Source organism: Athalia rosae, chromosome 7 (assembly GCF_917208135.1).
Source record: "Athalia rosae chromosome 7, iyAthRosa1.1, whole genome shotgun sequence".
In the NCBI taxonomy this organism is placed as follows: Eukaryota; Metazoa; Arthropoda; class Insecta; order Hymenoptera; family Athaliidae; genus Athalia; species Athalia rosae.
In genome coordinates, this window is record NC_064032.1 from 4,164,836 (window position 1) to 4,182,079 (window position 17,244).

Genomic DNA, 17,244 nt, shown 5'->3' on the forward strand with positions numbered 1-17,244 from the left:
TTAGAGATAGATCAATTTGGCTTTCAGATTCGAATTTCTGAGATCGAAATACATGAGAATAGCATGGAAAACCCGAAAAAATAGAATGTTGATTTTCGACCCAAAAATCGATAAATTTGCACGGGTTCAAATCCCCTTGGGGATTTTGGGGCCAATTTTTTTTTTTCTTGCGAATTGATCGTAAGACACTGTTCTCATGTATTTTGACCTCAGGAATCCGATTCCGAAAGGAAAATTGATCTATCTCTGAAATTGACCGAGTGATCGCCAATTTCCAGCTTCTCGGGATCAAGAATAAAAAATCCATTTTATCGTCTATTTGAATGTAGTTCGTACCCAATAATTTGAATCTGAGAGACTAGGAATTGATCGTATGGCACTTTTCTCATGTATTTTGACCTCAGGAACACGAATCCGTTGTCCAAATTGAGCTACGATTTTTTCCCTCCGAGATATCCTCAAATTTGAGCCAAAAAATGCCAAAAAATTGGGATAACTCGGTAAATTTTAGAGATAGATCAATTTGGCTTTCAGATTCGAATTTCTGAGATCGAAATACATGAGAATAGCATGGAAAACCCGGAAAAATAGAATGTTGATTTTCGACCCAAAAATCGATAAATTTGCACGGGTTCAAATCCCCTTGGGGATTTTGGGGCCAATTTTTTTTTTTCTTGCGAATTGATCGTAAGACACTGTTCTCATGTATTTTGACCTCAGGAATCCGATTCCGAAAGGAAAATTGATCTATCTCTGAAATTGACCGAGTGATCGCCAATTTCCAGCTTCTCGGGATCAAGAATAAAAAATCCATTTTATCGTCTATTTGAATGTAGTTCGTACCCAATAATTCGAATCTGAGGGACTAAGAATCGATCGTATGGCACTTCTCCCATGTGTTTTGACCTCAGGAACACGAATCCGTTGTCCAAATTGAGCCACGATTTTTTTCCTCCGAGATATCCTCGATTTTTCACTTTTTGGGTCGATAATAATAAATTTGCGATAACTCGATCAATTTCATAAATAGATCAATTCGGATTCCTGAGATAAAAAATATCCAAGGATACCACAGAAAACACTAATCAAAAGTGAATCACGATTTCCGGCCCCAATTTTGAGAAAAATCCAAGTCTCCAAGCTCGGCGTTTTTTCATCTCGCAGAATAATAGGAATCCGGTGTACTGGAGCCTTGAACTTTTGTCAGTACATACATACACACAATGTCAGCAACAAGGAAGACGCGCCGCCGGTTGTCGGAATCGCGAATCGACGACGAGCTAAATTCACCTCAGCGATCAATCTCCGCCGATGTATCTTATACCGGCGATCGCGGGGCTATGATTTATAATAATTTTTACCACACATCCTATTTTCGAACGTATGGTTTGTCGGTCGCTTACGTGATCCCCGGGCGTTGCGCAGGTGCGTGAATCCTGCCGAATGAGTGACGGATTACCCGCGGGTAGAAAACCTACCCGCGGACGATCGCCGTCCGACCTTCGAAATATTCAAATTACCCGTGGGATCTCATCCGGACGACGATGACAAATTCGTTTAACTTCGACCGCTCGATGATCGATATTTAGCCAATGTGTAAATCGTTCCCAAATCGAAATTGCGTTGGAAAAACGTCCCGAGACAGATTTTTTAATCACTCTGTTTGCGAATCAAATGAAATGGGTTATCGAGGAACCTGAAATCTGAAATTGGAAGCTGAATTGATCCATCTGTGGAGATGACGGAGTTGTCGCGAATTCGTCGATCCGAATAGCGAAAAATTTGTGGAATTTCGACACGTCCCCCGAAAAGAATGATCGAAACTGGAGTAAAAAAAAAGGGTGGAAATTGTCCAGAAATTCGAAGTTTCTCTGGAATACAATGGGAAATAAATCACATCCGACGCGATTGTTCCAGGCTCGAACTTGAGTCAACATCGGTTAGCCGGTTCCCTTTTACAATTTCGGTCCTAGTAGACATCAGACATCGGCTCTTTATCTCGTTACATCTACAAAAGTAAGAGACCACGGCGCGAAGGCATTAACATATCATTCCATCAATCACGCGATCGATCACGGCCGCTCGATCTACGATCTCCCCGCACCCCGCCGCGTCTCTCGGTATATCCTACAGCGAAGAAGAATATCCACATCATCGAGAAGAAGAACGACACGGCGCGCCACGCCGTCTAGGAACGACGCCCGGCGTCGGGACGCGTCCCGGAAATGGACGTGTAAAAAAAAAAAAAAAGGCAAAATCGAAATCGAATTTCGCGCCGGTTCAAATACGATCTCCGATCGGAGGTAAAAAATTAAACTTGTAAAACTTGGCGAACGCAAAAAAGAAAGAAGGAGAAACAAAAATGGAGAAAATAGGAATGGAAGGAGGTTGGCGAAGATCGGCTACTCGTGACCGTCGATTACGAATCGTTCTATAGGTATATAAAGAGCGAATCCATTATTCAAAAGGCCATTACTCGGTTATTAATAATTACCATCGGACAATTAGCTTCGCTAGGAGAGAGCCATTGACCCGTGGAAGCGGGTAACTATCGACTTGCATAATCCAAGTGGCAACTGTACGTACACAGAGATTCCACAGTGGTACACCTATCCACCTATAATACCGCTCTTGGCACACGAATGGGGTATATCCATTCACCTTTGACAGCGAGCACGTCCTCCGCGTACCGTTTCGACGCCCGCGCCGCCGCCAACGAACTTATATTATATATCCATTATTCGAAACGCACGTGATTTCCTTCGCGTCGCTTATTGTCATTTTCTCAAAGACAACGTCCTGTATATCCATACCTTTCCGTACCTGTACATCGAATCCGGGGAAAAGAAAAGAAAATCCATTTTTCGTACCCAAAATTCGCGCGACCTCCTCGCCACGCGAAGATCTCTCCTCCTCCTCTCGCATCGAACTTCGGATTTATCGCGCCGCTCGCGCCCTGTGCGTATCCGAGGAAAATTAAATCCGAGATGCGTTGTTCGTTCCTCGAGCCACCTGCGAACCGCCGCCGGTACGCGTGCAGTCGCGCACCTGACCGGGTGGCCCCCGCGGCTCCACGGGATACAAAAAATTATTCATCGGATTTCAACTGCCGCCTTCTAACGGCTCGGTTTATCCGTTCGATGGTGGGTGCAACGATGCAACGGTAGCCATGTTGAAACGATGCACGGAGGCGTGCGACGTGCATCTCGTATGAGTTCAGTTTTTCCAATATTCGATTGCGGCGATGGGATTTTTTTTACTGGCGTCTTAAAAAAAAAAAAAAAAAGAAAAACTGAAACGGAAACGGAAAAGGGAGAAATTTCTCCCTAATTGGGGAGGAGAAATGAGAATGAACGTGGGCATTATACTGGTCGTTGGAACAGCTTCTTTTTGATGAAAAGATTTGAAGAATCAGGACGATAGAAGTTCTTTTTTTGATGATATTGCAGTTTTTTTTTTTTTTTAGAAATATCTGATGAAATATGCGAAGAAAAGAAAATTATGAGAAAATTCAAATTCTCTACGACTACAGGTTGAATCTATTTTGTTTATATGAAATGTGGAGTCATGAAGATATTTCCAAATTTTTAATATCGTATATCATCATCAATACACATTTCATAAAAAAATGGATGGAAGCTTTTTTGTAGAGGATTCAATTTCCTACAAATTTGTTTTCATGTTTTTTCTCCCAAATTTGCATATTTCATGAGATATTCCCGAAAAACTACAACCACAGGTTGTATCTATTTTTTTTTTTTTTTTATCCGAAATGTGGATTCATGAAGATATTTCCAAATTTTTTAAATCGTATATCATCATAAATACACACTTCATAAAAAAATGGATAAAAGCTTTTTCGTAGAAAATTTAATTTCCTACAAATTTGTTTCTATAGTTTTTCCCCCAATTCTGCATATTTAACGAGATATTTCCAAAAAACTAAGTTTCATCGAAACATGGACTTTTTATTCAAAAGCAAAGAAACGATTTCCTCCTATTTTTTCGTCTGCGAAAATTCAATGTCTAACCACTGATCGTCCAGTGGAAACAGACACGAAAAAAATGAACTCTTCGGACACACGATGACCGGGTAACAAACTTTATCAAATAATCTAAGAATTTCGATGGTCATGTATATATACGACCGTGACGACCGATAATCTAGACGAAATCAAATATTTCCTCCCTTCCTTTTTTTTCTCATCCTTCACAACGCGTACGAAGAGCGTGGAAGCTCGGGATAGAGAGCCAGGGAAAACATCGGCTCCAACAAATCACCTGAGCGCGCATCGATCAGCCAAACTCTCCTCCTACAAGAACTCGAAAATAGATTCTTCCCCGTTGTCGGACGTGATGCATTACGATTTTTGTCAGCGTTCGATCTTGCGGGGATGTCGTGCCGTTGCGCGACGTAATATTCAACGTCCGTACGAACATCTCCCCGTCCTCCTCGGAAGGCGCGTACACACGCCATCGAATCCCCAACCGGTCGGAGCACCCGACGCGGGGAGGAATTCAATGAATTTCTAATGACTGCACGACGGTACGGCAGAAACAAAAGCGACCCTCCCCCACAATGAAGACCTTCTGTACGGATAAGTCAAATCGAAACCAGTGAAACCGGAATGCGACCGAGTCGAATAAAAAATCTCTTCGTCCACCCGACCGACGAAACACCGTAAACTTTCTCCCCGAATGAATTTTCCGTGAAAAGTTTGTCGACTCAAAAAAAAAAAAAAAAAAACAAAAAAAACAATAAAAAAGGAGACGCCTCTTATCGGGCAAAGTCCTCCGGCTCGAGGGATTCTTTCTCTTTTTCGCATAATTTGTAATCAGTTATGCCTCGGGACGCCATAAGTTGCAATAAGTTTTCACCGTGCACAGCGAAGAAAAACAAAAAAAAAAAAATAAGAAAAAAAAACAACATTTGCATAATAAAGCTCAAAGCTCAGAGGTAAACGTAAAATGAGAAAACGGGTGGTTGCGACCTTAAAGTATATCCCTAGGTACACACGTCGCACGCACGTATGTGCGTATCATTTATAAAAAGACATACATACACACACATATATATATATATATAAATTCACATGGTAAACCGGTTGGTAACTCATGAGGTAGGTGTGTAACATATACGTACGTGTGCGATGCACGGTGTGTATCATACACGTAAGTCCGTTTGTCCGTTGGTGTCCGTCCGTCCTCTCATGTTCGCCTCGGTGCTAATCTCCGGGTAGAGTTCACTCGCGAGAGCGTTATTGTATTTATGTGTATTACACCGGATCGGCGAAGCGGCGCACACGTAACCGCGTACGAAGTGCGTAACGCGACGAAACACTTTTCCGACGCCAAATTTTTCTGACGCGAAAAATTTACCGAAAACGCGACACGCGAAAACTGCGCAATTAATGTGGAAAGCGCGCCGATTTTTTTGCGGACGCGTTCAGCCGGGAGGTGGGCAACTCGCGGGCGAGGCACTTTTCGCGATCGCGCGAACGAAATGTGGTAAAATTCCCGACCGGGACCACCGATCGAATTACGACTGGCGAGTGTAGCTGGCAATTTTCGTTAGCCGGGATACCTGGACACCACTAGCGACGATCCCCGGCGTTGACGACAATAATCGGCCGGACGATAGCGCGTAGACGCTGTGCGAGTCTCGTCGTCGTGTAAACAACGCTGAACCCGGTGTCCCGGAATTTGGGTCGCTGCGCGTTGACCCGACCTGACCTTCCTACCGGCTAAAAGGGTAAGAAAAATATCACTCACTCGCAATCGGTTGTACGGATTATTGTCGATGTATTTTTCGGACCGTAAATCGTTTCGTCATTTCCGATAGACATTCGGTGGTAAATGATAAAACGACGAGGAGCTTTGGGTTCGAATGAATGAATTTTTTCGGTTTTTCTTCGATATTTTCTTTTTTTTTTTTTGTTCTTCAACGCGTATCGTTCGTTGAATTAATAACGTTTTTTCTACTCTACTCGAGGTTATACAATCGTGAATTAATTCCAACGGTGTTTCCGATAGACGGAAATTACATGCGGGTATAAAAGATATTCACTGTAATCTCGGTAGAAACTAATTTATATCCCGCAGGTGTTTTCTCATTTTTATTCTTTCCATTATATCGACCTGTAATTAATGGTCGGTTAATTAAACGGATAAATTTTTTTCCTCCTATCTCTGTGGGAAAATGTTTGATAAATCCCAACGATCCCACTAAAAAAAAAAAAAAAAAAAAAAAAAAAGCTCGAGAACGCATCGGGTCGAACTCCCAACGTCCCGAATAATTGAAAAAAAAAAAAAAAAAAAAAAAATGCTCATGATTCAAAAATATTTCTATACTTCGCAACTCCTTATTGTGATTTATTTTTTTTTTTTTTCTAACTTCTGCTCACTCCTACTCCGACCGTCGTGTACGTTGAGTGAATATTTTCGCTACCCCCCCCCCCCCCCCCCACGAATCGCGATCGTGCTAAGAACCTATACGAATTTCGAATTCGGCGAGAGGAATATTTTTCGCATACATACATATTACATATATAACCTTATCTACATAATATGCATATTGTAATTGTATCGTTCGACGCGTCTCTTGTCGCGGGGTCTGCGCGGGTTGTCAATAGATGCGACTTATACATACGTATAAGTATATATGGAAATTTTTGCATCTCTTTTTTTTTTCTTCTTCTTAAATGTTTGTTTGTTTTTTTTTCTTCTTTCTTCTTTCTCATTTTGCTCCATCTTTAAACGGAACGAACGAGAGTTGGGGATTTAATGAGCTGCCCGTAACAACGAAAGCTTTGGGACCCGAGTTGGGTACAGTCGAGGTGCGGCTTTTGTCATTCTAATTTCAATGCTTCTTATGCATTCCTCGCTACGACGAATATCAATATCGCGTGTATGTAACATTACAATCCGACGATCGAATCGACACGTGGCTATATCAGGGTAAAGAAACTCCATTCCCCCCCCCCCCCCCCCCACGTTCTCATCTCCTTCGACTACACATAACTCGGTGTAACAGGTATTATGTAATCTACGGTGCATACATTTTTTTTTTTTTTTGTTTTTTCACCAATACAAGATCCACAGTCCACAGGGTGGCATTAATTTTTTAATTCACTTCCGCGATTCTAATTCTTTTTCAAGTTTTTTCTTTTTTTTTCTTTCCATTCGTTCGAATTCGTTCAAAGATTTATTACGAAACGGACTCCGTGATTCGAGTCCTATACCTTTTTCCGTTCCTTTATTAAATTTTTTTTTCAGTTTGTTTTTTTAGTTTTTTCTTTTTTTTTTTCTTCACCGAGCGTCGGGGTGACCCTAATTCGTACGGTGTAATAATAATGCAAAAACAATGCCGCCTCGCGCGTCGCAATCTCGAATCGCAAAGTTGCAGGCTTCGTTTACATGCAATTCCCGTATATAATTAGGGATGCGCGGCACCGTTGTATATATCTGGCGCATTTCAACATACACCCATATATATATACATATATGTATATAATTATTACACCCGTGCATCGGCCGGGGTAGATGGTACGTGGAGGATGCGAAAAAAAATGTCCGCCTCAGTTGCAACGTGTGTTCAAAAAAAAAAAAAAAAAATACGTACAAAATATCGCCCCGAGGGAGGATTCCGGCTTCCAAAATATCCGAGCCCTGAAAAAAAAAATTAATCGGAGAAAGGAGAGGACTGAGGTAGGGAGAAATGCAATGGGAAGGACGAAAACGGCGGAGAATTCAACGCCTGGACGAGAGGCGTGCGACTCGCATACTCGAGGCGCCCGCATATAGGTATATAGGTATATATGCAGTTCGGAGTTCCTCTTATAAAGGTGTAATAAATTTACCCGTTGGAGGATAAAACGTAGGTAATACATATATATATATAGAAAGATCTTTCATCCCGCGGTTGTAGCGACAATGTAGCAACCTGACATTCAGCTTCCTTCCTATACGGAGCGGATAACGCTGGGTCTTCGAGACGTTTCTTAATTATACCCACATAACGGGGTAACACAGGTATACGCACCGCGTGTGTGTGTATACATATATATATACGAGCGGTAATTTATTAAGTCGATATCCCGTAGGTGCGACAGCGGGGACCCCGCGATAACGTGCGCCCAACGTATAAAACCATACGAATGTACCGCACTAGTTTAAACTGTACATAAATATTTATTTATTTATTTATTTATTTATTTTTATATATATATAGCGTATAATCTACAGCGTTGCAGTTGCAACGGTCGCGGGCAACGGCGCTACAGATTGTATCGCGATTCACGTCAATGAAAGACGGACGCCTTGCATTTAGATTATATTCGAGGTTGAATATATTGTGGGTTACGGAGAGTACCTTAGGTACCTACCTACCTACCTTATACCTATTCGTTCGCGCGTGTAACGTGTGCGAGGTACGCACATATTTATAAGGGGAATGAACGTAGCTGCAGAGATATAGATAAGAAAATTTGTATTCTTTACGTACGACGGACGAGAACCGAACTACGACAATCGTCCTCCGCTGCTCTATTGTCGGGGCTTTTTTTTTTTTTATCGGTACCTACGCCGCGAGGACCGAGAAACTGGGGGCGTGACCCGGACCTTTTTGGACGTCCTTAGAATCACGGGACTACGATCGTCGTAGTGCGTAAGAAACGATCCCTCGAAAGTGGAACGATCCACCGTAGAGAAAAATAGAAGAAAAAAAAAAACGAAACAAAACGATTCACCGATCCGATTCCGCGGTGAATCGAAGGAAGATGGGTGAAACGAATATTTTTAATGTTCGAAAAATCGCCATCCATTCATCAATCACGCTACCGATCAAATTTCAGAAACTAACGCCAGGCGATCGCGCGTTGTAATTTATTGATTATATTTTTTTTTTTTTCCCCGTACACTCATCAATTACCAGTTGTTATAAATATGCGATAATAATAACATTCGTTGTAACGATCGCTGTCCAACAGTCGATGAAATTTGTTTCTCGTTCTATTCGGTGTTTTACTATTTTAATTTTTTTTTCTATCCTTTTATCTATCTCTCTCTCTCTCGACAGATTCCATCGGCGATGACGAGGCACCGGAACTCCTTACCGAGGACACGTCGGGCGCGAAAATTTACGTCGGCGAACATCCAAGGGAACGTCGATCAATCACGGGCAAAACATCGATCGATCAATCGTTCGAAATTGAAGATGATTTTCCCGAACGACGACGAAAGGAGCTCGGTGCATTCGTCGGGCACAACGGGATGAGGCCGTCGTTCGGACGGCAGAACAACAGGTGAGAGCCAGCGATAACCCGCGATATTTTTGATCTTTGATTTTGTCGCGGAGAAAATTGACCGCGACAAAATAAATCGTCGGATTTCATTGGCCGCGGTGTAACGCGAAGCAAACGAAACGAGACACTTTGAACTCGTTCTCCTGGTTAAATCACTTGTTACAATTCTCGTCGATCCTCGGATTATTATGCGCAGATACTTTCCGTCCGAGCGTCGGGATTATCCGATTCAGAGGTACCGGGAATCGGATATCGAGGATCCCATTTTAACTTGGAGACCGAGACGAGCCCTACCACAGGAATATTTCATCGAAATCATGGTGGTGGCCGATGCAAAGATGGCGGAATACCACGGCGAACATCTCACCAGTTACATATTGGTCCTCATGAGCACCGTGAGTATCGAAGAGAATTTTCTTTTTTTTTTTCTCCGCATCGCTAGATTAAAAAAAAAAAACAAAAAAAGGAGAAGGAAGAAAGAGGAGCCGATGTCGTTCGTTGGTTCGCGGTATTTTTTCCTTCTCCTTTTTTTTTTTTTTTTTTTTTTTTTTCTGTTTGTTTTTCGTTTTTACGGCCGAACCGCGCTTCGTACGGGAAGCGTATGACCGTTGCTTGTTTTTTTGTTTTTTTTGTTTTTTTTTTACGACAGATTCCCCCCGAGTCGCGAAAGATGGACAATCTGTTACCGCCGTAAAATTTTAAAAGTGTTATTAATCTCTCCTACGGTCGTCGATCATTCGATCCGCAGGTGAAACGCTTGAGTTTCTATCCCAAAAAATTTACAATATATGCAAATCGTTTCGTACATAATAGACGGGCCCCGGCTCTTTTATTATCTCCGTCTTCGTCCTCCTCTGTCCTTTCGATTTTTTCGTCTCTCTCCTTTTTTTCTCGATCTTTCGCCCCCCCCCCCCCTCCCCAACCCCCCGCCAAACTTTTCGACACAGTCATCGTCGTAAAATACCGCGAACAGGATCCTAACGGGCGGAGGCCGTTATTCATCCTTGATGGTTACATGCACCTGTGCTGTGTAGCACTTGTCAGCTGATACGTACGAATATATATATCCCACCGTCTTTATCTCCCCCTTTTTTTTTTTTTTTCGTCTCTCTCCTTTTTTTTGTTTTTTTTTTGTCGACTCCTATCGAAATCGTCACGCGGAATCCACGTCCATCGTTCGCGATCCGAACATATCGCGTCTCGTTCGTTTCATTTTTTGGGGGTAAAGAGTTTTTTTCTCTCGTTGGAAAATGAAAAAAACGAGGAATACAATTACACGTTGGATGTGGAAGGTTGGCGCGTACCGGCGAAAGGTTGATAAATAATTGAACGAAGCTCAGGAGAGAAGGTGGAATTTCTTATTACGTACCCTCGACGAACGGAACCGCACAAAGAAGGTTGTTATGCGGCATCTAGTGCCGCCGACGATGCTGATTTTGCTCCTGCCCAGAGAATACCTGTACACGCGTTATATGTATACATATATATATATATATATATATATATGTATATATGTATAGCTCGAGAGTCGATGCAAACGTCCGACGAACGTATTGGAAAATAAATCGCATTCTATCGTCGTCCAGGTTATTGTCAGCTACCCGGTTTTTCAAGCCTCGGTATAATTTATATCTCAGGTAACATCGCGGTTACGAGAGGGATGCGATATTTTTGCATACTTATACCCTTCTCCCTGCGTACCAACCTCCTCTCCTCCTCCTCCTCCTCCTCCTCCTCCTCCCACCTATTCCCTCTTCTTTTTATTCTCATTCTCATTCTTACTCTTATTCCTATTCTTCGCGCGGTGTAGCCACATGCCTCTCTCTCTCTATCTCGCTCTCGCCTTCGCCCCGTGCAAATTCCTCGACAAAGACTAGACTCCTATCGTCGTAAAACAAAATCTCACCTATTCCATGAAAAACGCGTTAAAATATCACATCCTATAAAATCCCCGAGGATCAAGGACGACGGGGATCCCGTCTCTGGAATTTTTTCGTCTCAATATCCACAGTTTACAGGACCCTAAAGGATGAGTCACGAAAAAAAAAAAAAAGAAATCGGTTAAATTGTATTTCCGTTTTTTTTTTTTTTTTCTTTTTTTTTTCACGAGCTCCGTCCGCGGAACATGAGACGAGAATTAGAAGAACACGTCCCGATGTCGTCGGTAATTATCGTAACAAAACGTGGTCGTAATTTAATCTCGAATAGTTTTGCCCCCCCCCCCCCCCCCCCCCCCCCTCGTGTAAAATTAAACGATCGAGAGATCGCGAGGTACGTTACGTACGTAGACCGGTGTATCGGCGGCGTACGGACATCACGCGAGTTATTCGAGCTCGATCAATCAGTCATTAATCATCGCGGTTCGCGTTCGATACTCGCGAGCGACGGGCTCAAGATGAACGGGACGAACGGTGCGTAGCGCCGAAAATTTATGGGATCGGTTCGAACCGCTCGTTTGAAATCGTACGTAATTCTCTGTTGTGACTTGCTCGTGGATCTCCTCGGACCGATAGGAGATGACGACGCGCGAGTCTCCCGTACACACCCCGATGCGGTTAACACGACGATAAATTATAATCAATTTATTGATAAATCTCTTACCTGTAAGCGAACCGAAGACGAAGACGATCGTCGATTTTGTATACACGATCGGCGCCGTTCGATAAAACCTTCGTTATTCGAAGGTCGTTCGTTCATTGATCGATCTCTCTCTCTCTCCCCTGAAAATCGTCACGTGAGTTCATCCTCGTGATATGCGCGAGCGACGCGATTAATACCGATGTAAAATCATCCTGTCATTTTTCAACTTTCGATCCGTCCAACTTTCTGATCTTCGATACAATTGTAGAAACGTGTATCCGATCGTTTTAATTACGCGAGAGGCGAAGTTCTACTTTTTTTTTTTTTTTTTCTAATTTCCAAACCACGTCGATTCGAATATTACCGATCGTCGGATCGTATCATTGGCCCGGACAGTCGATCACGTTTCGGACAAAACGATCGGTTGAAATTTTATCGGTTTCTCGAGCGGATCGTTAAAACGGATTACACGAAGAACAACCCCGGGCGATTCGCGATGCGTGCTACGTTGTATAATATACATATATATATATATACGTACGTGTAACACACAAGCGAACACTCGAATATACGTTTACATACCTCGTTTATAAAGTTATAATAATTACGTTAGATGCGTACGGACAGAACTCCGAGATGGGTGGATATAATTCCTGTCAGAATAACCTGAATACCTACCTTATAATGTTATACCAACTACTGCATCCGCCGACTACTATACTTGATGCATCATTTCTCATACGGGGATTCATTTTCATTTATACATATACATATATATATATATATCCCAGGTACCCTCTGGACCCACGTATATGCGTTTATAATACACGGTATGCACGCGTCTAAGGGGTGTCTTTTTTCGACAAAAATTCATTCCAGCAGCTTCCAGAAATTCGGCTTCTGCGATCTTGTTCTTCTAAATATATGAAAATGACGTTCGCTGGACTTGGACTCCATTTTTCTTATTGAGTCTTTGAAAAAATTGGAGAGCCTCGTTTCGGACGGAATAAAAGGGACACCCTATAAATACGTAATATTATGTATCTAACGAACTCGTACAGATTAGTCACTTGTTAAGGGCGTAAACCAAAGACTGCTTTATAACGTTATGCATTATACATATAGGTATACGTACGCGGTCTGCTGCACGGGGGGGCTGCGCATACGATTTTCATTAGGTGGAAAAAAACGTCTGTACGGGGTGTCCGTTTGTAATCGAGACTTTCGTTCTCTTCTTCTCTTTTTTTTTTTTTATCGTTTTTCTCGAACGTTCGATAAAACGACCTCTGCGAACGGTTTCCCCGGAAGCGGGTATAGTAAATAATTTTCTCGCGATTTTCCTCGCCTCCGATTGTGGAAAAAATAAAAAAAAAAATCGGACACCTTGTACATTGTATCGGTGATCGATACACCGTGTTTTATCAGGTTAATACATTCCGTCGGTTCATTATACGTACGTTACACGGTATAATAAAATTAATAAAAGGTAAATTATTCGACGAATAGTTTAGTTCACAGTCATACATACATATATATATATATGTATATATGCAAATGTATGTGGGTTTTTTTTCTAGATATGTATACATCTAACAAAGTACCCGATACATATGTGTGACTTGTACACATGTGCCTGGATAGAAATTATTATATTTTCTTTTTTTTTTTTTTTTCTTTTTTTTCACTTCTTTTTTTCTCTCTCCAAATGAATTCAGTTTGAAAAATTACGTAAAATATTTAACGAGGCTGACGTTATACGGCAATGGTAAATACACGGGTATGTATCTATATGTATATATATATAAGTATATACCACGTATGTATAAATTTGTGGTAAATGTATACCGCATTCCCGCGTGTAAAAGTGCGGATCGCGTTGTACGCGCGGCGGTCTCAATTATCGTTTTTCCAACGGCGGCGTTGCACCGTGCCGAAAAATGGCGATCTACCAAAATTACGTATGGTAATTTTGACCGAAATAATATTTCATTCAATCGAAAGTAGACGGGGAAGAAAATAAGCGACGAGATATATTCGATCGCGTTGTACGCGCGTTACCGAACGACGAGGGGAAAAAAGAAATTCCTCTCCCGATTCATTATCATCGTACACCTATTCGAATCGAAATCGTATCAACGCTATACGCGCGTAACGAGATCGCGCGCTTGAAAAAATTATATTACAGATTCGCGACTCGACATCGGCTATCCGATATTGTATTTGCCAACCGATTCGCGTGCGATCGACTCTACGGTAAGTGCCCCACGGGCAAATTTTTCTAAGGTTATCTCGAGCCTTAAGTATTATAATTTTGAACTCGATTGCCGCAGCCACCGCGATCCTTGGAGAGACAGAATTCCGTACTGTCGTCTGTAATGTAATGTCATGGAATTCCGAATTCGAACGTCGGAAGACTTTCCTCGGATTCGCAAAAAATTCGATTTTCATCCGAAATGTTCGTTCTGAAAACAAACGCTCGGTAAGGACGATTTAAAGAAGAAAGAAAAAAAAAAAAAAAGTTTATTCAATCATTGACAATTTTACGCTCGTCCGCCTCCGGGGAAAAGGATAAAATAGAGGGGAAAAAGGATGAAATTGAAGGGGCGGATAAGAGGGAGGAAAATAGCTCGGTTGAATTACATAGACCGGAGTGGCGTAATTGTGCACGACGTGTACGAGATGCACGCGTATACATAATGCGAAGCTAGTAATACCTATTACCTTATATATACGTATATATATATATGTTTACCTGTAGCCTGCAACCAACTTCTCTCTCTACGCATATAACGCGGTACACACGTGTACCATACGAATATATACATATATATACGAGAACCTGCGATGCATTCGAAGAAGCTGCGTGCCGCCGCAACGTGCACCTACGGTGCTGACGTGCTAAGTGTTCTCACGTTGTTAATCTCGGCAGCGAATTAACGCCGTACGTTTCCCTGAATACAAAATCATACGCATACCCGCGTCACGGAAAACAGGTGTGCGTGAACGCGTACGTATACCTCACTTTCAAACCGTCGTTTATTACGCCGTCGATTCACACGCGTCGCGATTTGGTGCGTTCTGTTTTTTTTTTTTTTTTTTTGAATTCATACACGCACCGCGTTATTTTGTTTTCGTATCTAATCGATATCATATAGGTACACCGGACCTAATTGCGATTCATGAATCAACTCTTGTTATTCATTAATCTACGTCCGGGCGTGAACGGAATCCCAAGATATCCCGTAAGATCGCTGCGCGGTGATTAGGTCACTCCGGATTACATAGAATATTTAATTGCAATTAAAAAAGTTATAATCGTCAACGACGTTGTTCGTAGAAAAATTCACCCGAGAACAACAACAACAAGAACAACAAGAACAAGAACGACCGATTCGATTGTTTTTTTTTTTTTTTTTCTGTTCACAAGAATCATCTGAAAATCGAAGTTTAAAAAACTAACACCCGGGTAAAGAACGAGAGAAAAAGAAAAAGAAAAAAAAATCGGCGACCGAGAGGACCTCGCTCGATTTGACGGGGAATGGGGCATACGCTCGATATAACTGTATTACGTACGCTCGAGTTACTTGTAACACACTTTCGTAATTACACGGATGGAGGAAACGTTCGAATGGTAATTGGTATAAAGAGACCGTTTAACGGGGTGAGACGTCCTCGCGATCGGCAGTCGCGTTATTACATTTCTGGCCTTGCGGCAATTACGTAAATTTCCTCCACGTTCGCGTTTATACGTGTCTCCACACAGTCCGACGGTACACCGACGTTCGCCGGTAAATAATATCTCGGCGATCTTCGAGTCGAGTAAAATGTCCGGTAGAATATCGGAATCCCCGCGGATGAGCCGAAGGGCTCTCTCCGCCGCCGCCTCCGCCGCCGCCGCTACTTCGATGCAACTTTACGACCAACTCTCCTCGAAATAACGAGACACACGACGCGCACCTCGCGATCCCTCCGACGCGCATGTCCTCCTCTTCCATTGAGGGTGCGGAAATAATTGAGGCCCTTATCCTAATTTAATTAGGAATCGAAATTATCCTCCGTATCTCTTTCGCGTTCTTAAGGCGTCCCCCCGGAGATTCTTTACGGGACGCGATTTGCTCCCGATAATTTTCCCCCTTTTCTATTTTTTTATTCCACCGCTATTTCCAGGTGTCCCGAATCTACAAGGACCCGTCCATCGGCAATCCCATCAGCATAGCCGTCGTCAAGATAACCAACACCTCGGACACCTTCGGAAGGAAACATCCGAACGGCGGTGGAATAGCCGCGGACGAGATGCTACAGAGATTCTGTCTCTGGCAGAAGCACAACAACGACCCGGACGAGGCTTCGCCCGAACATTACGACGCCGCTCTCCTCCTCACCAGGTCAGCGCGGCGTGTCCCGAATACCTTAGAAATAAAAATCTTGTCGAAAATCGTAAGAGAAATCAAAAATCGAATGTCGTCGTCGTTTTTGAAACTTTCAGAGAGAATCTCTGTCACAACACGGCGGAAGGGAGATGCGACACTCTTGGTCTGGCTGAACTCGGAAGGATGTGCGTCCCGAAAGCCTCCTGCGCCATCGTTCAGGACAACGGACTGGCCGCGGCGTTCACGATAGCCCACGAAATCGGCCACGTGTAAGAAATCTCAAAAAAAAAAAAACGATTGATTCCGCTTCCGATTTTATTTTCTCGCTTATTCTGATCACGGCGTAACTCTACAGATTGAGCATGCCGCACGACGACGATCCGAAATGTCAGCAGTATCGAGGTTTCACCCGCATTCACAACGTTATGTCGAGGATGTTGGACGACAACACCTTCCCGTGGGAATGGTCGAACTGCTCCCGCCACTACGTCACCGAATTTCTAGAGTCAGTATCGTTGGAAATTAAAGCGTTAAAATTCCGATTTTCTTTCGCCTTCCCGAATTCAAAAATACCCGACGTCTTATTGTTAGTCGGTCTGCAGAATTCCGCGTCAAGGAGATTCCTGTCGGTCGATATTATTCTCGGTAGAGGACTAAAAGGGAGCCTCGAAGGCCTCCACTTTATCGTTGCTAAAGTGGCTTGGCCGAGAAGAGCTCTGCGTCCACTTCTAGCGTTATTTCCGTTCTCTGCCTTTTAACTGCCATTTTTTTTTTTTATTTTTCGCCCGCAAAAAAAAGTACACCACAAATAATATCGACGGAGACCTTGACGAACGGCGCGAAGAGTCGCTAAAATGTCAACGACACTCCGCCTCGCGTCCCATTCGGACATCCGCGTGTTTTTTTTTTTTTTTTTTTTTCTTGCTCCACCGAGAAGAACGACTCCGCAAAATCTACTGTTTCGATGCGCGTACAGCGGGATGAATTCTCTC

General features: G+C 42.8%; 1 protein-coding gene and 1 long non-coding RNA gene across 5 annotated transcripts in view; one reads left to right on the plus strand and one right to left on the minus strand.

Moving 5' to 3' along the window:
• The window catches only part of LOC125501930, a 69,635-nt gene extending 63,885 nt beyond the window's left edge, over positions 1 to 5,750 (minus strand). Inside the window, exon 1 of the long non-coding RNA XR_007279670.1 lies at positions 5,144 to 5,750. This is a non-coding gene — a long non-coding RNA (uncharacterized LOC125501930). The remainder of the gene's footprint in view (positions 1 to 5,143) is intronic.
• LOC105686452 (A disintegrin and metalloproteinase with thrombospondin motifs gon-1) overlaps positions 1 to 17,244 on the plus strand; it is an 88,890-nt gene that overhangs the window by 61,353 nt on the left and 10,293 nt on the right. For all 4 annotated transcript variants that reach the window (XM_048659103.1, XM_012401732.3, XM_020856503.2 and 1 more), the window contains exons 8-12: positions 9,077 to 9,302; positions 9,499 to 9,697; positions 16,050 to 16,267; positions 16,369 to 16,521; positions 16,608 to 16,757. In XM_048659103.1, coding sequence (XP_048515060.1) covers positions 9,077 to 9,302; positions 9,499 to 9,697; positions 16,050 to 16,267; positions 16,369 to 16,521; positions 16,608 to 16,757 — 946 coding nt within the window. The remainder of the gene's footprint in view (positions 1 to 9,076; positions 9,303 to 9,498; positions 9,698 to 16,049; positions 16,268 to 16,368; positions 16,522 to 16,607; positions 16,758 to 17,244) is intronic.